Source organism: Chiloscyllium punctatum, chromosome 10 (genome assembly GCF_047496795.1).
Source record: "Chiloscyllium punctatum isolate Juve2018m chromosome 10, sChiPun1.3, whole genome shotgun sequence".
Lineage (NCBI taxonomy): Eukaryota > Metazoa > Chordata > Chondrichthyes > Orectolobiformes > Hemiscylliidae > Chiloscyllium > Chiloscyllium punctatum.
The window spans coordinates 86,485,695-86,512,815 of NC_092748.1; the positions used below are offsets into that span (position 1 = coordinate 86,485,695).

The 27,121-nt window shown below is 41.2% G+C and overlaps 1 protein-coding gene across 6 annotated transcripts in view; it reads right to left on the bottom strand.

The window, feature by feature from the left end:
- Window positions 1-27,121, bottom strand: part of LOC140482362 (von Willebrand factor D and EGF domain-containing protein) — a 303,821-nt gene that overhangs the window by 144,379 nt on the left and 132,321 nt on the right. For all 6 annotated transcript variants that reach the window (XM_072579721.1, XM_072579723.1, XM_072579720.1 and 3 more), the window contains 2 exons: window positions 6,093-6,366; window positions 3,649-3,863 (listed from right to left, as the gene is read on the bottom strand). In XM_072579721.1, coding sequence (XP_072435822.1) covers window positions 3,649-3,863; window positions 6,093-6,366 — 489 coding nt within the window. The remainder of the gene's footprint in view (window positions 1-3,648; window positions 3,864-6,092; window positions 6,367-27,121) is intronic.

Genomic DNA, 27,121 nt, shown 5'->3' on the forward strand with positions numbered 1-27,121 from the left:
TTCCTCCGCCTCCACCGTATCTGCTCCCAGGAGGACCAGTTCCACCACAGAACACACCAGCTGGCCTCCTTCTTTAGAGACCGCAATTTCCCTTCCCACGTGGTTAAAGATGCCCTCCAACGCATCTCATCCACATCCTGCACCTCCGCCCTCAGATCCCATCCCTCTAACCATAACAAGGACAGAACCCTCTGGTGCTCACCTTCCACCCTACCAAACTTCACATAAACCAAATCATCCGTCAACATTTCCGCCATCTCCAAACGGACCCCACCACCAGGGATATATTTCCCTCCCCACCCCTTTCCACCTTCCGCAAAGAACGTTCCCTCCGTGACTACCTGGTCAGGTCCATGCCCCCCTATAACCCGCCCTCCCATCCTGGCACCTTTCCCTGCCACTGCAGGAATTGCAAATCCTGCGCCCAAACCTCCTCCCTCACCTCTATCCAAGGCCCTAAAGGAGCCTTCCATATCCAAAGTTTTACCTGCACATCCACCAATATCATTTGTTGTATCTGTTGCTCCCGATGCGGTCTCCTCTACATTGGGGAGACTGAATGCCTCCTAGCAGAGCGCTTTGGGGAACATCTCTGGGACACCCGCACCAATCAACCACACTGCCCTGTGGCCCAACATTTCAACTCTCCCTCCCACTCTGCTGAGGACATGGAGGTCCTGGGCCTCCTTCACCGCCGCTCTCTCACCACCCGATGCCTGGAGGAAGAACGCCTCATCTTCTGCCTCGGAACACTTCAACCCCAGGGAATCAATGTGGACTTCAACAGTTTCCTCATTTCCCCTTCCCCCACCTCACCCCAGTTCCAAACTTCCAGCTCAGCAATGTCCCCATGACTTGTCCTACCTGCCTATCTTTTTTCCACGTATCCACTCCACCCTTCCCCTGATCTATCACCTTCATCCCCTCCCCCACTCACCTATTGTACTCTATGCTACTTTCTCCCCACCCCCACCCTCCTCTCATTTATCTCTCCACCCTTCAGGCTCTCTGCCTGTATTCCTGATTAAGAGATTTTCCCCAAAACGTCGATTTTACTGCTCTTGGAGGGCTGAAGGGCCTGTTCCTGGGCTGTAAATTTTTTTTGTTCTTTGTTCTCTTTTTGTATTGAGACAGGAGTTGGGAAGTCATGTTGCAGCTGTACAGGACGTTGGTTAGGCCACTTTTTGAATATTGCATGCAATTCTAGTCTCCTTACTGGTGTAATGATGTTGTGAAACTTGAAAGGATTCAGAAAAGATTTACAAGAATGTTGCCAGGGTTGGAGGAGTTGAGCTATAGGGAGACGCTGAATAGACTAGGGCTGTTTCCCTGGAGAGTCGAAGTTTGAGAGGTCACCTTATAGAGATTTATGAAATCATGAGGGGCATGGATAAGATAAATAGACAAAGTCTTTTCCTTCAGGTAGGGGTGTCTAGAGGGCATAGGTTTAGGGGAAATATATAAAAGGCACCTAAGGGGGAACTTTTTCACACACAGGTGAGTGTGGACTCACTGAGTGTCCACAATGAGCTGGTAGAGGAAATGGTGGAGGCTGGTACAATTACAATATTTAAAAGGCATCTGGATGGGCATATGAATAGGAAGGGCTTGGAGTGATATGGACTAAGTGCTGGTAGATGGGACTAGATTAGGTTGGGACATCTGATCAGCATGGATGAGTTGGACCGAAGCGGAATATCTGGTCGAAGGGTCTGTTTTCCATGCTGTACATCTTTATGACGTCTGGGGTCAGTGGATTGTCCCTTGAGGAGAGATTGAGTAGACGAGACATATACTGCATACCCTAGAGTTTGGAAGAATGAGAAATGGTTTAATTTAAACTCAAAATTAATTTGAGGACTTTTTGGAACAGACTGTAAAGATATTTTCATTGTGACATTTAGTTTGAAATTATGCAGCCAACCTCTGAGTTAGTCACGCAGTAATGAGATGGGGAGACAATTCTTCATTTAAGTGGTTGTGGACCTTAGAAGCTTCTGCCCTGCAGAACGGCTCAGATGTTGATCAGATGAAGAAATGTTCGTAAATTAACGAAAAGTCAGAGGATTGAGATATATGGAAATGAGGAATAGGAGTTACCAGTTTATTTTGGTCCAGAATCAATTCTCTAACGTCCTTTTTGTATAAATGCAATTTCTCATAATGAGTGATTAATGTGCAATCTGTTATGACTTTTCTCACTTATGCCTGTACCAAGTGAACTTGTATTTTACCTATCACCACTGGTTAACTACTATCCACTTATGTTACTTATACACATTGTAGCAAATTTTTAAAGTATTATCCACTGTATAATCCTCTGCAGTATTTTGATATTGCATTGTTTAAAGTTACAAATAACTGAAATCACTTCTTAAAAGTTAAATTAGCCATTCCAAACAACAGCCACCTCACTCAACACGAGGCCTCCAAAAAGCAAAGAGTCTTTTAAAAGCAACTCATCTCATCAACAATGCACAGACACAGTAACTTGTGCCTGATTTAATTAGGAATTTACACTAATCAGCAAAATCTGAGACAAATAACTCATCGTGTTTCCTATCCTGGAATGAATGGTTATCAGGAGGTAAGCACACGCTATGCACACCTCACGCAGTCAATACAGATGTAATCATGCAGTGTCTGGGCCAGAATTCAGGGATACCTCTGGTCATATTGTAAGTGTGATTTGGAAAGGGCTAGTAAGGCCTAATTTTCAGTGGTACAGTGTGTAGAAAGCAAAATGCAGAATAATTTTGGAAGAGACAGCACCTAGCCATCTGAGGACCATTGTGAAGTGGCTGATGCCACTGCCTTGTTAAGTGTCATTCGCATAGTACTTGTTTTGATAACTTAACAAATTTATAGGTCTTGTCTACCATACTCATAGCTGGAGTGGCTTTGTATTTGGTCAGATCTTGAGACTTATAATTGATGCTAAATTGGATTTCAGAATCCTGTGATGGGAAGGCTGCATTGATATAAAAGTTCAACCGTGGTTCTAATTGAAAGTGGAGAAACAGGAATGGCTTCCTCTTGCTGCTCTTTCTTAAGACATTATGTTCTGTGTGGAAAAGTATTAAAATTAGGGTTAGTATTTAACTGAAACTTTTCAAAACGAAAGAAAGATGTGTCTGGAACAGGCAGCAAATAACCACAAATTATTCTTTCTTGATGGTTGATTATTTCTAGTATTGGGGCAGCACAGTGGCTCAGTGGTTAGCACTGCTGCCGCACAGTGCCAGGGACCCATATTTGATTCCCGCCTCGGGCAACTGTCAATGTGGATTTTGCTCATTTTCCCAGTGTCTGCATGGGATTCCTCCAGGTGCTCCGGTTTCCTCCCACAATCCAAAGATGCGTATGCCAGGTGAATTGGTCACACTAAATTGCTCATAGTATTAGATGCATTGGGTACGGAATGGGTCTGGGTGGGTTACTCTTCGGAGGGTTGGTGTGGACTTGTTGGCCCAAATGGCCTGTTTCTGCACTGTAGGGAATCTAATCTAGTGATAAGTTGGAACCATTCATTAACAATCAGTCAACCTATCACATTAGTGATCGCTTTATGCTATGTAAACTTTCACTTTCAATTGACATTGCATTAGTTTTACCAAATCAAAAATGCTATTTTGGTTTAATGCATACCTCCATTCCTCGATGAAATCATCAGGGGCATTATTCCAATATCCACCTGATAACAGATTCCCATCGGCACCATGGAAGTCATTATTACTGTTTCGGTCAAAGATCCCACAGAGACCTCTCGTATTGTTGAAATCAATGCTGGGGGCCCGTACTGTTATGCTCATTCCCCAGTCGCTTACATCTGAACGGACAAATGCTCCTGACGGGAACATGATCTATAGAAACAGGTATCCAAAAATCAAAATAAACTAAATGTGACTTAATGCTTTAAGTACATTAGCTTATTTATATTAAGTTACTGTTTTAAAAAATGGATATTACATTTGGAAAATTTGAACATTCAGGAGTTTCTAGTTTAACATTTTACTAATAAACAAATAAAATCACATTTTTGTCAAAGGTCATCACAAAGTTCCCTGAAAGTTCTGCTCTGTAAAAGAATTGGTTTCTTCCTCCTTTGTATCTAGTCATGAGTTTTGTAACATTAGAAGAGTATTCTGGCTACAGCAGACTGTAGTATCTTCTAGAGAGTATTACATGGTACTGAGGACTAAGAACATCTAGTATATGGCTATCCATAGGGTAGTATTCCATTTGAAAAATAAACAAGAAAGAATAGGATATATAGGCCTTAAATATATATTAAAATAGACTTGCTATTAATACTCAATCATATCTTAATGCTGACTTCTCTGAATTAATTAATATTCCTCAATACATTATCTAGCAGAAAATACTATGTGAAACTTTGACAGAAGTTCGAATTTGTTGGCCAAATTTAAATTTAACTAAATTTGAAGTTGTATTCCTGTTATTTTTAAAGTTCACTGTAAGGATTTGTGACATAATATTTGAAGTGCAAATGAGTTTTCAAACTGCATTCCACACAGATACTTTTATGTCTTTTTATGCACTCCATAAGCAATTTTTATATGCTTGTTATTATGAGATGCAATTTCAGACCTCTATTCAGTTTAATGTTTATCAGCACAGAGTCAAAATAGACAACTTTTTTTTAACTCTTCTTTGTACAGGGCATCAGCAAATCACTTTTAATTTATCAATTCAATCTGATGATTTCATGTTATGGTGATACCTAGTACACTAAATTAGGTTGCAATTTTAAAAAGTGGCATAAAAGCCCAATAAGGAGATAACTGTGTAAGCTAAGAGGCAAATATGAACTTTACACTACAAGTGCTATTAATTATACTTATTTTGTTACAATCTAGAATTAAAGACACAAAGAACAGGACAAAATATGCTACAGATCACATGGATTTGATGGGATCTAATCTTAATAGACATTACCAGTTGTTCAAAGTGTGATGGTTTATATATGACAGAACAGGGTATTATTTAAATGGAGAAAAACTGCAAAAAGTTGCAACTCAAAGGGACTTGGGACTACTTGTGCAAGAAATACAAAAAGCTAGCGCACAGGTTCAGCAGTAATCAGGAAGACTAATGGAGTGTTGGCCCTTATTTCAAGCGGTGTGGAGTATAACAGTATGGAAGTCTTACTGCAAATGTACAAGGTGCTGGTGAGGCTACATCTGGAGTACGCTGAGCAGTTTTGGGCCCCTTATTTAAATAAATACATCATTTCGTTGGAGGCAGCTTACCAAGACAATCCCTGGTAAGGAGGATTGTCTTCAGGTTGAGATTCTACTCACTGAAGTTTAGAAGAATGAGAGGTGATCTCATTGAAACATATAGGATTTTTAAGGGGTTTGACAGGGCAAATGCTGAGATGATGTTTCCTCTCATGGGAGAGTCTAGAACCATAGGGTTTAGTCTCAGAATAAAAGGGTGCAAAATTAAGACCGAGATAAGGAGGAACTTCTTCTCTCAGAGGGTTGAGATATTTTGGAACTCTTTGCCACAGAGAGCTGTGGGTCCTTGCACATATTTAAGGCTGAGATAAAAAGATACTTGACAAGTAGGGGAATCAAGGGTTATGGGAAAATAAGCAGTCAAGCAGATGTGAAGAATGTCAGGTTCATCATGAACCTATTGAATGTGGAACAGGCTTGAGGGGCTGAATGGCCTATTCCTGTTCCTATTTCCTATGAACATATAGATGAGCTAAATTTGCTGATAACCAAGATAGTGGAAAGTATGTTTTGAAAAACATAAAGGAGGTTGCAAATGAACAGAAAGATTGAGTGCACAAAATGTTTTTCTCTGAAGTTTTTGTGAATTTGCAACTTTCTGCCTGGTGGGGGAGGTAGGGTCATTAAATATTTGATATAGTTTAGCAGTCGAAATCAAAGATTATTGGGGGTAGATGGGAGTGTGGAATTCAAAATACAAACCAATCCAAGTTTTGATCTTACAGAATGGGGGAGCAAGTTCCAAGGGTGCTACAGTTTTGCTAATAGCTAATCAATAAAGGATTGAGGATGAACAGCTAAGTCACGAGTAAGAACTGAAATACGCACAGTGATCTTCTTTCCTTGGTGTGCCTCCATTATTTTGACGTGATGTGGCTCTGGTCCACTGCTTTTCACTGACAAATGAGGCCTGGTCTCTTGAAAGTGCCCATTGCACATATCAAATGCAATGATATCATCACCCTCCCTGGCAACCACTCCACAGTTACACGATACAGCATAGTGGCGGCTGCCACAATCCCACTGACGCACATGAACTTCAAATTCTCGCAAAAGGCTTTTGTACAAAATAAAAGTCCCAGTTTTATGGTTGTCATAGCGTCTGCAATAAAATGACAAATGCATTAACCCCATGGATACCTCCCTGAATTAATACAACTTAATAGAATCTTAACAATCTTACAACCTGCAGAATCGCTTGCTTTGGGGATGCGTCTTTAATGTGAAGTCAAATCAAAAGGTCACATGACCTGTCCTGCAGTCTGCCTTACAGCAAGTCAAGTTTAAACAGCTGCCAGGGCTGTTTTACCAGATGATATTACCACTCGGATACAATGGCACCAGCCGGTGCGCTAACAGAGGACAGAATCAGAATCTCCAAACTGCCAGTTTTGTTGACACTGTTTGGTTGCAAATAGTTTTACTTTATACTGTCCACTTACCTCTGCAATAAAGTACAGTTAAGCAAAAGAATATCCAGTCTGCATTTCTACCTGGATATAAAAAATGCAGGTGGATACTGGTTATAGGATTGAAAAGGAGATTTTCAAACAAGTTTAGACCTTAAGACCCAGGAGGAGAAGTAGGTCATTCAGCCCATCAGGTCTACTCCACCATTCTATGAAATCATGGCTGATCTGACAGACTTCACCTTCACTTTCTTGTCTTTTCCCAAGAACCCTTGGGTCCCTTACTGATACAAAAAACAATCAGTTTCTCTCACCTCACAAACTCTTAACAATCCAGCCTCTACAGCCCACTGTCACCAAACATTCCAAAGATTTATTAACCTGAGAAAAGGAACTCCTCCCATCTCTGTCTTAAATGGATGGCCTCTGGTTCTAGACACTCACACAGAGCAAACACCCTCTCTGTACATACCCTGTCCAGCACCTTTAACTTTTCATATTCTATCAATGTTTCAGTAAAGTTTACTCTCATTCTTCTGAACTCCAATGGATACAAGCCCAACCTACTCAACTTCTCCTCATAAGAAAATTCACCCTTACCCAGGATCAACCCAGTGATCCTTCTCTGGACTGTCCAATGGCAATATTTCTTTCTTTAGATGAGGGGAACAAAACTATTCCAAGTGCAGTCTGACGAGTACCTTATATAGTTTTAGCAAGGTTTCCATATTTTTATACAGTACTGATTACCTGGATGTAGGTTTTCTCGCTGAGCTGGAAGGTTCGTTTTCAGAGGTTTCATCACCATACTAGATAACGTCTTCAGTTAGCCTCAGGGTGAAGCTTCACATAGAGGCTCACTGATGATGTTACCTAGTATGGTGATGAAACATCTGAAAACGAACTTTCCAGCTCAGCGAGCAAACCTACATACAGAACCTCAACCTGTACAAATCTTCTCAAAACATGCTAGTACTGATTACCATAGTTACAGAAGGATGTTAATGTTTTGGAAGCAGTTCAGACAAGGTTTACTGTACTGATACCTAGAATGAGCCTTATGAGGAAAAGCTAAACTGGCTGGGCCTGTATCCCCTGGGATTAGAGGAGTTCAAGACGACTTAATTAAAAAATACGATCCTGAGGGGACTTGATGGATATTTAAAGCATGTTTCTTCTTGTGGAATAATCGAGAACTAGGGATCACGGTTTAAAATTCAGATGGGAAATCTTTTTTCTCTCAGGAAGTTGTAAGAGTTTGGAATTCACTTCATCAAAAGAGCAGAATCTTTCAATACTTCCAAGGCAGAGTTTAATAGAATCTTGATTACCAGGGATGGAGCTACAAGAATGTAGCATTGAAGTTAAAACCAGAACAGTTGTGATCTTATTGAATGGCGAAGCAGGCTCAAAAGGGTAAGGGGCCTATTCATGTTTGTAGAATCCATTCCCTTGAAATAATGGCCAACTGTCCATTTGCATTTCCTATTACCTGCTGAACTTGGATGCTAGCCTTTTGCAATTTGTGATGGAGGATCCTCAAATTTCTGTGCTGCAGCTTTCTTCTGTCTCTTTCCAATTAAATAATATGCATCTCTTATAAACCTCTGTCAAAGTGCATTACCTACCATTTCCACACATGATATTGAAACATGACATATTTTTACCCTCAGAATCTATATCCGTCTGCACACTCTTTACATCATCCTCACCAACTGCCTTCACATCTATTTTCATGTCAGTGATGTTGTACATTCATTTCCCTTATCTAAGTCATTTAAATATAAATGGTTTTGTAAACAATTGTGGTCACAGCACTGATTCCTGTGGCGCACCACTAGTTACAGGTTGCTGTTTCAAAAATGACTATTCCCAACTCTCTGTCTTCTATTAGTTACACAACCATTTATCTATGCTGCTATTCAGAACTCTTATGGGCTCTTATAAGTAGCCTTATTTGTGGTAATGTATTAAATGCTGTTTAGTAATGTAAATATATTACAACTACCGGCTTTTTAAAAATCTATTCTGTTTGCTAGCTCCACAAAGTTGTAGAAGCATGATTCCCTTCCTTGAAGCCATGCTGATCCTACTTATCCAATTATATATTTCCAAAGAGTCGATTACATATCTTATAATACTCTTAACATTTCACCCTTTTTGCTCTCCTTATTGCTTTATGCCCACCTCCCCAACACTTGCTATACTCCACTAGGGTCTCCATGAATTGTGGCAAAAGTGAGGACTGCAGATGCTGGAAAACAGAGTCAAGATTAGAGTGGTGCTGGAAAAGCACAGCAGATCAGCCAGCATCCAAGGAGCAGTAAAATCGATGTTTTGGACAAAAAGCCCTTTATCAGGAGATTGTTCCCTTTGTACTTGTTGTTATAACTCTCTTTTCCTTTTAACTAGTCCTAAATATTCCTAGAATCCAGGGTTCTCTAAGCATGTTGGTCCTACATCTCAGCCTAAGGAGAATATGTTGAGCCTGTACTCTTCCTAATTCCTTTTTGAACACCTCTCACCATTGTGCATTTATCCTCACGTAGTAGCTCCCACTCCTTAGCATTAACCTTTTCAGACTATTGCCCCTTATGTAAGAGTATCTATTTCTCTCTCCCATCAGCGCAACTCTAAATTTAGCTGCTTTCATAATTCAAAGTGAATCCATTCACTACACCATGTACACAGGAACTGTTTTCTTGGGAAATCCCAGACGCTGCACATCACTTAATAGGAACAGTTTGATACTGGTAGGGATGGGAGAGGAATAAGGAGGAACTATGTCCTGCAGACTGTTAGCAGATCTGACTTCCCACCCAGTTTTATCCATCCTGTGTTGTGTAAATTCTACTCAAAGATGTCACAAAATTCTCTGACAACTTTATAGACCCATTTCTTGCGGTTTCTAGGCAACACACAAAGCCTAGCTTGGAGTACCTATGCCTGCTTCTTCATTACGTTCCCAATTGAATCTCTACACCAGCAGTTCTCTCTCTGATAATCACGATTTAACAATGGCAGACATGTCGCTACCACACTAACCTTTACGACTCTTCAAAAGAAAAATAACTGTGTACAAATCATATAAATGGGTATACAGCCAATGTAACACTAATTCTTCCTTCCCAAATTTTCCTGAGTTCCACTAAGTTCCAGAGTTTTACCCTGAATGTGTAACACCTAACGCTCCAGATTTCTCATCAAGAACAGCATGGTGACTCAGTGGTTAGCACAGCTGCCTCACAGTGCCAGGGACCTGGGCAACCGTCTGTGTGGAGTTTGCACATTCTCCCAGTGTCTGCGTGGGTTTCCTCCCACAATCTAAAGATGTGCAGTTTAGGTGAATTGGCCATGCTAAATTGCCTATAGTGTAGGGATGTGTAGGTTAGGTGCAATAATTAGGGTTAAATGTAGAGTAATGGGATAGGGGAGTGGGTCACGTTTCGGTGGGTTGACATGGACTTGTTGGGCCAAATGGCCTGTTTCTACACTGTATGGATTCTATGCCTTCTATTCTATCGGGCTTGCTGTTTGGGTTACCTGCTTAAATTTTTTAACTGTAATATAATTAACTTTTTTTTAAAAAAGAGCTTCTTTCCTCCAACATCACCTTCTTAATCATTCTCTAAATAAATGTTTCAAACAAACTATGTATTTACCTTCAGCAATAGAAGGATTGAAAGTCTGCATGTATACTGCATTGGCAATCACTTGCTAACAAGCACCATTGTCCATGTAGGAAATTCTGTGCCATTGGTCATGTGTTCGGTGTATCCTTACTGGCTGCTGAGACAGATCTAGAGCCACATCACTGACCACACATGTTCAGGTGTTTGAGGTGGAATTGCTTCTAGGCCTTTAAATTATTTCTCTAGATCCTTTTCTGTACTTCCTCTTGTCGGTGGCTGTTATCGAAGAATGGTGACCCATCATACTGAAGTTTCCTCCAAGTCAGTTTTTTCTGAGTGAAAGTCTCAGAGACTTGGACGTTTATGTTGCGTTTCTTGAGCTAAGCCTTCAGGGTGTCTTCAAAATGCTTCATTAATCCTCCTCTTGTTTGTCTGTGCTCCTTGTGCTGGGTGAAGAGCACTTGCTTTGGCGATTGGAGCTCAGGCATCCTAAGCATGTGGCCGGCCCAGCAGATGATCATGTACTCAGTACAGATGCTATTGGCTTCTCCAAGCAAGCTGTTTGCGTGTCTTACCTCGTAGCTGTTGTGGAGAATCCATCTCAAACAGCCCATGTATATAAACATTTGCTCACACATTATCTCTCATCTTTCTCTTCAACATCACCAAACAAACGCCCATGAAAATGTTGATTCTTCCCAAATAGTTTCACATAATTCTTCATGATCTGGAAAATTTAGTATGTACGGTATACAAGATTGCAGATATGGAAATTATTAGCTCTCCTGTTACCAAGCTGGATACAGGCAGCTTAGAATGAGCTAAGAATATTAAGTAAAAGAAATATGTCAAACAAATTTCAAAGAATGAGCTATTGTATACATCAGGCTAAAGATTCACTAATTGATCTTAGATAAAAATAACAAAGGCTGAAATTTTCCCAATTGAAGTTATAAAATGGTGGCCGATAAGTTTAACCACATGGTTTCTGCCATGCCTTGGTTCAGTTACCTGGGACAATCACAAGCTGTTCTCCTCAAGTTTTATGCAAATGAAATGTTGGGCTTGTTTCTCATTAAATAACGTAGCAAATGGGACAGATGTGTTCACCACTACTAAGATCGTCCAGGCTCTAGAGCCATACGTACATACAGCCTATCAACTCAGCTGCTGATACACTCTGCTGCTTGCCTCTGAACTCTGTCCAGATGGCAATGAAGAAAACTAAGCTTTAGCCTCATTTCATGGAGAAAGATTTGGATGATGAATGAGTGATAGAGAGAAGGTCAGTCATTTTCCCACTGACTGCAATAAGTAATCATTCTTCCAGATGTAGCCTGCTTGGGCAGCAATATCAGAATCTGGATTAGTGGTGCTGGAAGAGCACAGCAGTTCAGGCAGCACCACTAATCCAGAATCTGGTTTCCAGCATCTGCAGTCATTGTTTTTACCGAGCAATATCAGAATGGCTGTCTCTACTCTGAAAAGGACCATCCATTGGTGCAGAAAGAAGCTCAATGATTTCCTGTGCTCTGCAAAATTATATGGTACCACCTTCCCTATGCTCACTCACCGTCCCACCATTTATGCTAAATTTGCACCTGCACATATTTTTCACCAAGGGTGATGGACGACAACATTCAGCAACACATACATCATGTTTACTTAAGGACTTGCAATGACCTAAGAGTCATAGAGATATATATCATGGAAACAGACGCTTCGGTCCAACCTGTCCATGCCGACCAGATATCCTAAACTAACTTAGTCCCATTTACCAGAACTTGGCTCATATCCCTTTAAACCCTTCCTATTCATATACCCATTCAGATACCTTTTAAAAGTGTTGTAGTTGTACCAACTTCCACCACTTCCTCTGGCAGTCCATGCACCACCCTCTGTGTGAAAAAGTTACCCCTTGGGTCCCTTTTAAAAATTTTCCCCTCTCACCCTAAACCTATGCCCTCTAGTTCTGGATTTCCCCTAATGCGGGGAAAATACCTTGCCTATTTGCCCTATCCATGCCCCTCAAGATTTTATAAACCTCTATAAAAGTCACCCTTCAGCATCCAATGCTCCAAGGAAAACAGCCTCAGCCTATTCAGCCTTGCCTTGTAGCTCAAATCTTTCTGCAACTAGTAACAATTACTGTCCTTTTACGCTTCTTACTCACACATGATCACTAACTGCTCTTGCATCAACTTCTGGTCCACAATTGGACCAAAGGTTTCAAATCTGTTTGGAGGAGATTGGTAGACATCTGGATTCTCATTATCTAAGAAGAGAAAACAGTGTAATTGGTCTTGCTAGGAAGGATCGGACTGGTCATGTGGAGATGGGGAAATAACAATGGACAACCAATACAGTAAGCTCCACTGAATTGTGTGGTTCTCCCATCACCATTAGTGCTAATTCATCCAAGGCATCCAGAAGGTTGTATCCATTTTTACTAATTGTCAATCTCTCTTAATAGATTGATACAATACAGAAAAGGTCCTTTGGTCTACTGAGTCTGTACTACCAAGAACACACAATCTACACTAGTCACACTTTCCAGCAGTAGGCTGATAACCTTGAATGTTATGATATTTTGGGTGCTCATCCAATTACTTTTTAAAGTTTGTGCTGCTACCCACCTAAACTACCCTCCCAGGCAGTCTATACCAGATTCCTACCATCCTTAGGGTGAACAAAAACTGCCTGCCTCTAACTCAGTGCTAAAATATCTGTTTAGATAGAGGCTTTACCTGAATACCAACTGCCAGCCACAAGCACTGAAGTCCTGACAACCCCTCAGCTCAAAGAGGTCAAAGACTTGAAGTCATGACAGAGTTGGGCCGAGACCAAGTCTGATGAGTTGTGAGGCTAGATATTTTCCAATTATGAACTACATGGTTTAAAGGGTTAGGAACAGCATGATCATTCACAACACAGGGCCTTGTAAAGAGAAAGCTGTTTCATGTAAACAGAAGCCAATGGCCGGCATGATCATTCCTCATTCTCCAACTTGTGCTGATAGACAAGATGTGAGGTACCTACTATGTTTTGCTGCTCAAGTTTGTATGCCGTCAGGTTTCTTGATAGAAGAGAGGAGAGTTGGAAGTTGGAACATTGCTAGGATGATTTGAGATATTAATGAGCTGTAAATGCATGAACGTAAGCTTCTCACCACACAACAGGGAGGTTCTGAACTCCTCCAGTCTGGGAGAGATTTTCTTGACATGTGGATTTGATATCTAGAATCTCAGCCGATTTAAGTCATCTCACTCACCACTCTCGGAAGGGAAAATTCTATCTCAAGATACCAAACTTTTTAAGTTCATAGAGTCAGAGGTATACAGCATGGAAACAAACCCTTCAGTCCAATTTGTCCATGCTGACCAGATATCCTAACCTAATCTAGTCCCATTTGCCAGCACTTGGCCCATATCCCGCTAAACCCTTCCTATTCATATACCCATCCAGATGCCTTTTTAATGTTGTAATTGTACCATGTTAGGCTTTACACTTAGACACAAACTCATCTACACCAGTGCTTATGGACCTACTAATAGAGCATCTTGACACTATCATTACCACCAGTAAATATGGGCTTTGTATATAGCAGAAGCCTCTAATAGAAACACGACCAATAACTCACTGTAGAACAGAAATGTTCCTTCACCCCATCACTCATACTTTGCAAATCCTGTGGAATGCATGGGAGTTAATTAGTGTCTGACCAACTGTTTCCATGAACAGGATACCCATTATTAGGCTTTTATGTTGTGAAATATCAAAAGCTGCAACTCCTCCAGGAGAGTTTTAAACCTCAATTGAAGTTTCCTAACAGCTATGACACATTAGACTTAGACTGTGATAATGCTATAAACAGTTTTGCTATTTTGAAACAATCCAAACCAACTGTTCATATCAACTCTTGACTACAATGAGACAGGGACAATGAAATTAAACTACGAGTGGAATGGGGAGTGAGGAGGAGTAGGGGCTGATTTTCTTTCCGGCTGAGAGAGCCTCTGAGGTCCATACATGGCAGTAGCCATCCATATGGCTACTGTAGCCAGTAGCCAGCCAGAGATATGGCATTGAGGGTGAGTTGGAGGTTTGGATTAGGAATTGGCTGGCTGGAAGAAGACAGAGGGTAGTAGTTGATGCCAAAGGTTCATCTTGGAGTGCCGTCACTAGCGGTGTTCCGCAAGGATCTGTTTTGGGACCATTGCTGTTTGTCATTTTTATAAATGACCTGGAGGAAGGGTTAGAAGGTTAGGTGAGCAAGTTTGCGGATGATACGAAAGTCGGAGGAGTTGTAGACAGTGAGGAAGGATGTGGCAGGTTACAGCGGGATATAGAGAAGCTGCAGAGCTGGGCAGCAAGGTGGCAAATGGAGTTCAATGTAGCTAAGTGTGAGGTGATTCACTTTGGTATGAGTAACAAAAAGATGGGGTACTGGGCTAATGGTCGGATACTTGGTAGTGTGGAAGAGCAGAGGGATCTTGGTGTCCATGTACACAGATCTCTGAAAGTTGCCACCCAGGTAAATAGTGCAGTGAAGAAGGCATATGGCGTACTGGCTTTTATTGGTAGAGGAATTGAGTTCCGGAGTCCTGAGGTCATGCTGCAGTTGTATAAGACTCTGGTGCAGCCGCATCTGGAATATTGTGTGCAGTTTTGGTCGCCATACTATAGGAAGGATGTGGAGGCACTGGAACGGGTGCAGAGGAAGTTTACCAGGATGTTGCCTGGTATGGTAGGAAGATCATATGAGGAAAGGCTGAGGCACTTAGGGTTGTTTTCATTGGAGAAAAGAAGGTTTAGGGGTGACTTGATAGAGGTGTACAAGATGATTAGGGGGTTAGATAGGGTTGACAGTGAGAACCTTTTTCCACGTATGGAGTCAGCTATTACAAGGGGGCATAGTTTTAAATTAAGGGGGGGTAGATATAGGACTGATGTTAGGGGTAGGTTCTTCACTCAGCGAGTCGTAAGTTCATGGAATGCCCTGCCAGTAGCAGTGGTGGACTCTCCCTCTTTATGGGTATTTAAGCGAGCATTGGATAGGTATATGGAGGATAGTGGGTTAGTGTAGGTTAGGTGGGCTTTGATCGGCGCAACATCGAGGGCCGAAGGGCCTGTACTGCGCTGTATTCTTCTATGTTCTATGTTCTATAACCTGGAGTCATTGCCGCAATGGCGTGTTGAGACCGATCATTGCAGGTAGAACCTCGGAATAGCTGCACAAATACACAGCCGTGCAGCTTTGAGGGAATGTTGGGTATGTGGGGATGGTGGTGAAGTAGATTTATTTATTTTTGGGAGAATAAAAACACCAGCCATCTTGGGCTTTGATGTTTAAGTTGGTCAACATTTATTCCTCATTGCTAATGCAGTTTCCAACCCATCTACCCATATCTTCAAACATCACCTGCCCCACATTTGGCAGAGTCTGCAGATTGTATAGTGGACTTATTAGATATCTCACAGCTCGTCAAACTGGAATGGAAGCACACCATCGTCACTCTCAACAGGCCATTAAGGAGATAGTCTAGCAAGTCTTTAAAAGCCTAAAACATGGAAGGACATTAATGTGCTATGTAGTTTTCTAAATTTTAATGTATACCAGTCATGTTTATATGGAGTCAGAAATGTGGAAATTTACTCAACTAGTTATGTAATACTGATATGGCTGCTCAGACTTGCATTTCAGCCTTAATTACTATAACATTCATGGTTGACTGGCTGACTAACAGATTGACTAGCACGTTGACTACCAACTGAATGTACAAAAAGATGGAGACCACTTATACAATTGCTCACATATCATGATCTCATCTAGCTGTCTTAAATGTAGATTGCCTTTCTGAGATCTGTGCAATAATACAATATCCTAGATTTTCCCTCTAAAGAATAGGAAACCTGTTCTGATAAATATGTAGAAGGATGTACATTAGTACCATGTCTTTATACATTAAGATAACTCTTTGGCAGATGCACAACACAACTGGATCTAATCGTTATACAATGATCATGGCTTGACTAAGTCATGTCCTTTGTTGAATGAAAATACATCATGCATAATAGATGTCTGGCCAATGTCTGGTCTGACACTTTTGGTATCAGACTCATGTGTATGACGGATGATTTGTCATAGAAAACCTGAATGTGTCATCTGTTTCATTGTAGGATTTAACCATCAGTGATAATACTTTTCTTGGCGCCGGCTTTAGCTCAGTAGTTACTTCAATTTCATACTTCATTGATTAATTTGGTCTTTTGTCACGTGTACCTAAGCACAGTGAAAACCTTTGTTTACAAGTTGTTGAAGTACAGTCAGATCATAGTAAGCAAGGATAATTAGATCCTAGGATGCTCCGAGACAAGGCATACAAGTTACGTCACACAAAACGTGCACTAGGCAAGATCAACATGAGAAAGATCAGCAATATTTGAAATTGGACAGTGCATTCATAAGTCTAATAATGGCACAGAAGAACCTGCTGGTGTGTGTTTAAGCTTCTGATACTTCTGCCTGACCGAAGAGGTTGTAGGAGAGCATTATCAGGGCGTGATGGGCCTTTGATGGTGTTGGCAACCTTTCCATAGCAACGAGCTGTGCAAATGGAATCCATAGATGGAAGGCTGGCTTCTGTGATGGTTTAGGCTGTACACACAACATTCTGCAGTTTCTTATGGTCCTGGGCAGAACAGTTGCCATACTGGGCCATTATGCAGCCAGTCAGTATTTATTCAATAGTGCATCTGTAAAAGTTTGAGAGACATATTGTGGACATGCCAAATCCCCTCAGTTCAGGACAGGTTGTCAGTTAGAGTCAGAGTCATAGAGATGTACAGACCCTTTGGTCCAACCTGTCCAGGCTGACCAGATAGCCCAACCCAATCTAGTCCCACCTGCCAGTGCTCAGCCCATATCCCTCCAAACCCTTCCTATTCATATACCCATCCAAATGCCTCTTAAATGTTGCAATTGTACCAGCCTCCACCACTTCCTCTGGCAGCTCATTCCGTACACATACCACCCTCTGCGTGAAAAAGTTGCCCCTTACGTCTCTTTTATATCTTTCCCTTCTCACCCTAAACCTTTACCCTCTAGTTCTGGACTCCCCCACCCCAGGGAAAAGACTTTGTCTATTTATCCTATCCATGCCCCTCATGATTTTATAAACCTCTATAAGGTCACCCCTCACCCTCCAACGCCCCAGGGAAAACAGCTCCAGCCTAATCAAACTCTCCCTATAGCTCAAATCCTCCAACCCTGGCAACATCCTTGTAAACCTTTTCTGAACCCTTTCAAGTTTCACAACATCATTCCGATAGGAAGGAGACCAGAATTGCATGCAATATTCCAGCAGTGGCCTAACCAATGTCCTGTACAGCTGCAACATGACCTCCCAACTCCTGAACTCAATACTCTGATCAAGAAAGGAAAGCATACCAGATGGCTTCATCACTATTCTATCTACTTGCAACTCTATTATCAAGGAGCTATGAACCTGCACTCCAAGGTCTCTTTGTTCAACAACACTCCCTAGGATCTTACCATTAAGTGTATGAGTCCTGCTAAGATTTGGTTTCCCAAAATGCAGCACCTCGCATTTATCTAAAACTCCATCTGCCACGTCTCAGCCTACTGGCCCATCTGATCAAGACCCCATTGTAATCGGAGGTAACCTTATTTGCTGTCCACTACACCTCCAATTTTGCTGTCATCTACAAACTTACTTAATATACCTCTTATGCTCACATCCAAATCATTTATATAAATGACAAAAAGTATTGGACCCAGCACCGATCCTTGTGGCACTCTGCTGGTCACAGGCCTCCCGTGCGAAAAACAACCCTCCACCACCACCCTCTCTCTCTCTACTTTTGAGTCAGTTATGCATCCAATTGTCTAGTTCTTTCTGCATTCCGTGAGATCTAACCTTGCTAATCAGTCTCCCATGGGGAACATTGTCGAACACCTTACTGAAGTCTACATTGATCACATCTACTGCTCTGCCCTCATCAATCCTCTTTCTTTGTTACTTCTTCAAAAAAACTCAATCAAGTTCATGAGATATGATTTCCCATGCACAAAGCCATGTTGTCTATCCCGAATCAGTCCTTGTCTTTCCAAATACATGTAAATCCTGTCCCTCAGGATTCCCTCCAACAACTTGTCCACCACCGACTTCAGGCTCACTGGTCTATAGTTCCCCGACTTGTCTTTACCGCCCTTCTTAAACAGTGGCACCACGTTAGGCAACTTCCAGTCTCCTGACACCTACCTGTGACTATCAATGATACAATTATCCCAGCAAGAGGCCCAGCAATCACTTCCTTAGCTTCCCACAGAGCTCTAGGGTACATCTGATCAGTTCCTGGGGATTTATCCACTTTTATGCGTTTCAAGATATCCAGCACTTCCTCCTCCCTAATATGGACATTTTTCAAGATGTCACCATCTATTTCCCTATGTTCTATATTTTCCATGTCCTTTTCCACAGTAAATACGGATGCAAAATACCTGTTTAGTATCTCCCCCATCTCCTGCGGCTCCACACAACGGCAGCCTTGCTGATCTTTGAGGACCCCTATTCTCTCCCTAATTACCCTTTTGTCCTTAAAGTATTTGTAAAAACCCTTTGGATTCTCCCTAATTCTATTTGCCAAAGCTATCTCATGTCCCCTTTTTGCTATCCTGATTTTCTCCTTAAGTATATTCCTACTGCCTTTATACTCTAAGGATTCATTTGATCTGCCTATACATGAAATATGCTTCTTTCTTTTTCTTAACCAAACCTCAATTTCTTTGGTCATCCAGCATTCCCTACACCTACCAGTCTTTCCTTTCACCCTGATAGGAATATACTTTCTCTGGACTCTCATTATCTCATTTCTGAAGGCTTCCCATTTTCCAGTCATCCCTTTACCTGCGAACATCTGCCCCGATCAGCTTTTGAAAGTTCTTGCCGAATATTGTCAAAGTTGGCCTTTCTCCAATTTAGAACTTAAATTTTTACATCTGGTCTATCCTTTTCCATTACTATTTTAAAACTAATAGAATTATGGTCGCTGACCCCAAAGTGCTCCCCCACTGACGCTTCAGTCACTTCAGTTATTTCCCAAGAGTAGGTCAAGTTTTGCACCTTCTCTGGTAGGTACATCCACATACTGAATCACTTAAGAAATTCCTCTCCGTCAAAACCCTTAACACTATTGCAGTCCCAGTCTATGTTTGGAAAGTTAAAATTCCCTACCATAAGTACCCTATTTTTCTTACAGATAACAGATCTCCTTACAAATTTGTTTTTCAATTTCCCTCTGACTATTATGGGGTCTATAATACAATCCCAATAAGGTGATCATCCCTTTCTTATTTCTCAGTTCTACCCAAATAACTTCACTGGACGTATTTCTGGGAATATCCTCCCTCAGTACAGCTGTAATGCTACCCCTTATTAAAAACGTCACTCCCCCTCCTCTCTTGCCTCCTTTTCTGTCCTTCCTGTAGCATTTGTATCCTGGAACATTAAGCTGCCAGTTCTGTCCATCCCAGAGTCATGTCGCTGTATTTGCTATGATATCCGAGTCCCATGTTCCTAACCATGTCCCGAGTTCACCTTCCTTCCCTGTTAGGCCACTTGCATTGAAATAAATGCATTTTAATTGATCAATCCTAACTTGTCCCTTACTCGCTTCTGTTCTCAACTGTACCAGTCTCAGATTGATCTCTTTCCTCATTACCTCCCTGGATTCCACCCCCATCCCCAACACCCTCTAGTTTAAAATCCTACCAAGCAGCTCTAGCAAATCTCCCTGCCAGTATATTAGTCCCCTTCCAATTTAAGTGCAATCCATCCTTCTTGTAATGATCACTTCTACCAGTTTATGAACGAAGAACTATGTAGATCTGTCCTCCAAACAGGAGTCCTGCCAGCAAGGGTAGACCATTGCTTTGAGGATTAGCACAGAGACTTAGCAGGCTGTCAATCTTGATATGCAGTTTTGCAATCAATGATTATGGACTTCAGGATAGGGAGGAGTAAAGGTGATGTGATGAAGACCCCCTTCCGGCACATCCTGGAGGTTTCACAAATGTTTTGTGGACCATTGTTGGACGCAATATACTTAGGAACACCAGAATATTAAATATGGTGATTAACAAGCCAACAACTGTTGCACTCTTTTGGTTTCACTTCACAAAAAATTGGTCAAAGTCAATCACTCTGATGTGGTCATATCCTTAGATGTGGAAAATATTGTTTGTGATCTTGCATCAGAAGGAATTGAATGTGGGATAAAAGGTTTTCTTGGGTGTTAAAGTTGATCGAGTTGATGTTTCACGTGATTTCAGTTGAGCAGTATCTTACTGATGCCAGGCTATCAGATACCTGCTAATCCTGTGAATTTTCTGTGTCCATGTAATCTGCAGGTACATGGTCAAGCACATCTTCAAGTAGAGCTTGTGGAATACTCACTTGTTTAGCTTTGAAAATTACATTCCTAGTTTTAAGAGCTCTAGTTTTTCTCTGAGTGGATAGGAATATGTTCACTCAGCATCCTGTTCCATATGTTTGGATCACTCTAATGATGCTTTTCTTGAGCTGTTGCAGCTGGACCTCAAATGACCTAATTTGTTGAACATGCTCTGCTTAGTTATAACCAAAATGAATGATATTGATGTGAAGACTACCTTCAAACTCTGATTCAATAATATTCAGCTGTAAGTCCAGGGAAATAGCTTAGTTTCTAGTTAAACGTGGAAATTATCTGAGAGGCTGGTGTGTATAGTAATTCACAACTGTATCCTTTGTAGCTGTTGTAGACAGAGAGGTGTACTTAGGAGGGGTTATTGACAATCATTTCCAATTGTATTTGGTCAGTACAAACAATATAACTACTTGCCAAATAGGAATATGGAATCTCTGCATATCAAAAACTAGAATGAGAGCTTTACTTTCAATGTTATAGAAGGTTGTCTGAGCCGTCATAAAGAGGTTAGAACCAAATAACAAGACTGTCTTCCTATAATAGAGTCTTTTGTGGAATACATCTACTTCAAAAGATTAAGCTTGGAAGGATCATCATACTGAAAAACATTTTTGTTGGAAGATAACGATTGAAGATCATGCTGGACTTTCAGGATTGAAAGATATATGGTGATCTTCCCACCATAAATATGATATAGTTTCGTAACACAGATCTCAAACAAGAGATACTTTGGTTCCAAAATTCGGAATATGTAGGGATAAAAACTGGAAGAAAACAAAATACCATTGTAACTCACCTTTGTCTTGTTTTGTAGGCACTTTCTGGATGTCTTTTATTTTGGTAGGATCAGATCGAATATATTGATCCAAAAAAAAAATTGATTTAAGTCTGTCCAGAAGTGGTTTTCAGAAATATTTGATATATGTAGCGGCAACAACCAGTTCAGTCAGCCATTCAGATAGGTTAGCACCAATCTAAATTCTTTTGTTTCTTAGTTGATTCTCTGACAAATAGATACAGCTGATTATCTGTGTGTACGTTTGATGAACTAGCTCCCTAAATTATTACTGCAAATTCTTTTGCTCAGACAATATGAATATTGATGTTCATCTGATTAGTGTAAGACACTGTTACGTGCACTTTTGTTTCCTGATTTATACTCTGCCTTACAATACAACTAATACTAGATAACTCAAAATACTTGTACCATTTTCTCTGCCCTTGTTGTACTTATCTGATTACAGTCGAACTACATTTCAAGGCTTTTTCTCTTGAATTAGATGGCTCTTCAATCCATCTTTCATTACCAAGCTTCTCCTTCCCAAGTTGTCTATCTCATCTAAAAGTTAAGAATCCTGAAACATTTAATTCCCAATGTTTTCACTGTGCAGCTATGTCTCCACAATAACTCCCAGACCAAACTTATTCATTTCAGTGTTCCAAACAAGACTCATTCTGAACTCTAATCATCAGTTTGGTTTCTCTTTCTCCAAATGCTGCCGGATCTGCTGAGGTGCTCCAGCACTTTGTTTCATTTTTCCAGATCTTTGAAGATCAATTTTATTTTGATTTTAATTGTTGCTCATTTCTGTCTATCAACGATTCATTAGTATTGTTGTGAATGCTTTGCACATTCAAGCATAATGCCGTTAGCTTTATCTTTCTTTTCTAATGTCATTTTGAAGGTGAAGATACATTGTTGTGGAAAGAATAGATTGCATAACAGCAGTTGCGTTTTCAGAATCATCTAATTTTTTCACTGCTACTATCTGAGCTGATAAGTAACCTTGTAATTTGCTGATTTGTTGCCAAAATGTTTTGCTGGAGCTTAGAGAAAATTGGTTTCACAGGAGGATTTTCACACAGTTCTGAAAAATGCCTGACCTCTGTTGGTGTAGGATGATAACAAGACAGCTACTCCAACAGTGTCTGTATCTGGGATAAAAGAAGATTTGCCTCAAGTCAAGCTGCTTTAGCAGCAAGAGTCCAAAACTTGGCGATATTCCTGACTTTAGGACTAAATCCTCAGGAATGATTTTCAATTGCAAATCCACGGACATATCTTCGATGAAGTCAAAAGTGATCTTTGAACCGAAAAGTGTTGACAGTAATAGGTTGCCCAGAACCTTCATTTTGTTCCCATCCACCTTTTACTATGGCTTCAACATGCTTTTAGCTTTTCTCTTTTGATTTTTCCTCTTCAAAAAACTCCACCTCAAGCCTCCCTAACCGATATAAACAGAGACTGCGACTGTGGGCTGGCGAGAGGGCCCCATGGTTTAATTCAACTGCTGTGATCAATGTCAAGTTGTGAAAGCCCTCAATGCCTCCTGACAAGATGAGTTACAGTTTTTGATGGAGCTATTGGGACAGGTCAGCAAGTGGAAATGCGCAGACATTCTGAGGGGACATTTCAAATGAGGCCTCCATACTCAGCTCCCACTGCATCCACATACGTTCAGCTATTCGGCCTTGGCAAGCATAGCACCATTCACTCCTCCCTCCCCCCCCACCCCGGCCCCACCACACACACACACACACACACACACACACACACAATGCCCGAGATTCTGCTCACTCACTTGCAAGACAGAGTGGAAGAGAGAGGAAAGGAGAAGAGCAGAACAGGCAGAAGCAAAAACAATTGCACATCTTGTGGCCTGGCATGGCAGTTTCCCGACCTGGCATGGTGGTCTTTTAGCCTGACATGGCCTCAGCGTGGACTTCCATGTTGATTCAAAACCAATCTCCCAGTCATGAGAGCCTTGAGGTGAAGCGATCTAGAGTGAAGGCCTGATGTGGACTGGAGACCAGGTGCCAGTGTGGACAGATTTGGAAGGACTGTTGTTCTGGTCTGTTTATTTCTCTATTTTCTAATTTATTGCCACAATCTGTAATGCTGGGCTTATTTCTGTATGTTTCTAATTGTTTTTCTGAAGAATCTGTACCCAAGATGGTGCCGTAATTGACAACTTGTAAACTTTTCACTGCCTTTGGGTGGGTACATGGGACAAAAGCTAATTCAATTCAATGTAAAGAAGAGGCAGTTTCAAATGTCATGGTGTCAGCTTTGACAGGGCCGATGACAGAGTCACTAAAAATATTGTCTGTGCCCCTACTCAACTCCCAGCAAATCATCTTGATGTGTGTCATAACTTTGGAGTTGCAGATGGTGTGATCATTGGACCACTTGCTTTTCACCTCAACCTACTTCCTTCAAACATGCTCCCCTCATCAGTGCCATCCCAGGAAAAGGAGGAAGGGCAATAGCATACTGCTAATCAAAAGGACCTCATTTAATCTGACACTCACAGCCAGCAACTAAGTCACAGGATATAACTGGGTACACCAGGCCAAGATGTAGCAAAACTCCCTGCCAAATCCAACTTGACCCAGCATCTCCAAAAACATTCCACTGTGCTTTGAGGCAGTTTACAAAGACAAAGGTTACTTAAATGCATCTGATCTGTAAGCTGGGGTGTCTGGCTCTTTATAGACAATAGATAATAAGTGTAGGAGTCGGCCATTCAGCCCTTCGAGCCAGCACCACCATTCATTATGACCATGATTGATCATGTAGATGATCATGCACAGTATCCTGTTCCTGCCTTATCCCCATAATCTTTGATTCCACTATCTTCAAGAGCTCCATCCATCTCTTTCAAGAAAGTATCCAGAGACTTGGCCTCCACTGCCTTCTGGGGCACAGCATTCCATATATCCACCACCGTCTGGGTGAAGTTTCTCCTCAACTTTATTCTAAGTGGCCTACCCCTTATTTTTAAACTGTGTCCTCTGGTTCCGGACTCACCCATCAGCAGAAATATCCTTCCAGAGTGACAATTCTTTAATAATCTTATATGTCTCAATCAGATCCCTTCTTAAAGGTGGTAGCAGCTTTTTCTTTTATTCATTCATGGGATGAGGGCGTGGCTGACTAGGCAGCATTTATTGCCCATAGGGCAGTTAAGAGTTAACCAAATTGCTGTAGGTCTGGAGTCACATGTAGGCCAGACCAATTAAGGATGGCAGCTTCCTTCCCTGAAAGATATCAGTGAACCAGATGGGTTTTTCCAACAATTGACAATGGATTGCATTGTCATCATTAGACTCTTAATTCCAGATTTTTATTGAATTCAAATTCCACCATCTGCCATGGCAGGATTTGAACCCAGGTTCCCAGAACATTATCTGGGTCTCTGGATTAACAGTTCAGCAATAATACTACTAGGCCATCACCTCACCTTAGGTGATGCCAGGGTTGGGCCTCTCTTGCTGATGAACCTATGTTCTTTCATGATTGAAGACAGAATTTGTCCAATGGAGCTGCATAGGGCAAATTAGGATGTCAGGGGTCACGTCAACCAGTAGGGCTGGGCAAGGCTGTGACAGACCTCAATTGATTCCAGTACGCATTAGGAAACATGCACGAATACACTCCCATGTTTGGGTCCATGTAAGACATGCCACGAGCAAAATGCACCACTAGGAGAGAGTGTGCTGTTTCTGTAACTGTCTTCAGCAGCAATGCAACAGTATTTTCCATCCAAAGACTGTGGTTAAGAAAAAGAAAGAATGAAAACTTATTCTAGAATCATGGAATCACTTTCAGAGTTTCCTCTCGGTGTTCCGGTTTCCTCCCACAGTCCAAAGGTTTGCAGGTTAAATGTATCGGCCATGCTAAATTGCCCGCAGTGTCCAGGGATGTGCAGGCTATGTTGGCTGGCCATCGGAAATGCAGGATTACAGGGATAGGGTAGGGAGGTGAGTCTGGATGGGATACATTTTGGAGGGTCATTGTGGACTCAATGGACCAAATGGCCTGCTTCCACATTGTAGGGATTCTATGACTCTATCAGAGCAGAAATATGGTCTAAATCCCTAAACTTGTTCAACTGTGCCCTATCCCATATTCTATCAAAGACTGAAGTAAAATGTGGTGACAAATTAAATTCAGCAGCCACAAAGATGCTATATATCTAACATTTTATATAATAAACTATATTGGACAACTAGATTGAAGTGACAACTCAAGGTACTCAAAATAAATATCACAGTGCCTTAAAAAAGATATATTCATAACATTCCTTATTGAAAAGAATAAATTTTTGATGTAGACAATTCCAGTTCATAAAAGGAGATACACAGGCCAGATGTCACTAAGAATGTGTGGGCATTATTTTCCCAGCTGCCATCTAGATAAATAAGATAAACAACATGTAAGCTGTCAACTGCAAAGAATAAATAATGCTTCACTCACTCAACACATCGAAAGTCTACTGCTGTAGAATAGATAGTTAATGATATCAGGCAACAATACATTCCTGACACAAACTGCGTTTCAAATTAAGTTCTCCTTTTCACACTGCAAGGTGGCAGAGTGACTAATAGCAGTACTTTTAAGTTTAAAATCAGGAAAGTCATTATAACCTTCAATATGTAATGCAGTTACTTTGGTAGTCCAGTTTGTTTTCTTTAAATAGGCAGCTGTTCTCAGAAGTGGATGAAAAAAAATGTGAAAATTTAGTTGGTGCAATGATGTGAACAGTGTTTTCAGAATGGAACCAGATTTCAATCCACCTCAAGCCACTAAGATTAAAACCTCTCAACTGGCAATAAGTGGAACCTTCTCTCAGCATACTAAATCCAAATGGAGCTAGACAGGGTTCCCGAGACATGTAACTTTCTAGATGTTTTCAAATGCAGTCAGGAACTGGGACTATGTTGGAAACCCCTAATATAACTCTTCACCTTTGCACATGGGTACTCTCTGCGGGTGTAATCCCATCTCAATGAGCTTCTAAGACTATGTTCTTAACAAAGTCTGCCTATTTGTGCTTCTTTAAAATTGTCCACCTACTCCTTACATTAGCTTGTCTAGTCCTGAAAACTTTATTCGTACCTTCTTCACCTCCAGGCTGCACTATTCCAAACTTCTCCTCACCCTCTATGAACCTCAACTCAAAACCAAAACTCTGCTATTCACATTCCATAACACACCAAGACTTGTTTACCCATTCATCCCATTCTCTGTGACCTACACCAGCTCCCAGAACCTCAATATGAAATCCTTGTCTTTAAATTGCTTCGAGCCATTACTCACCCAGTGATATATTATCTTGGCCTCCATCCACAGTCAGACTCTGTTTCTATAAGTTTGGTTTCAAGCGTATTCTTCACTCCTTTTATCCTACAATTAGTAGCTTTGTTTCCAGCTGCCTGTGTACTCCAGAAGTGCCTCCCTAAACCCCTGCATCCATTTATCTATCTCTTTGTCTTTAACATCTACCCTAAAATATTCACTGAACTTTCAAACACTTCTCTT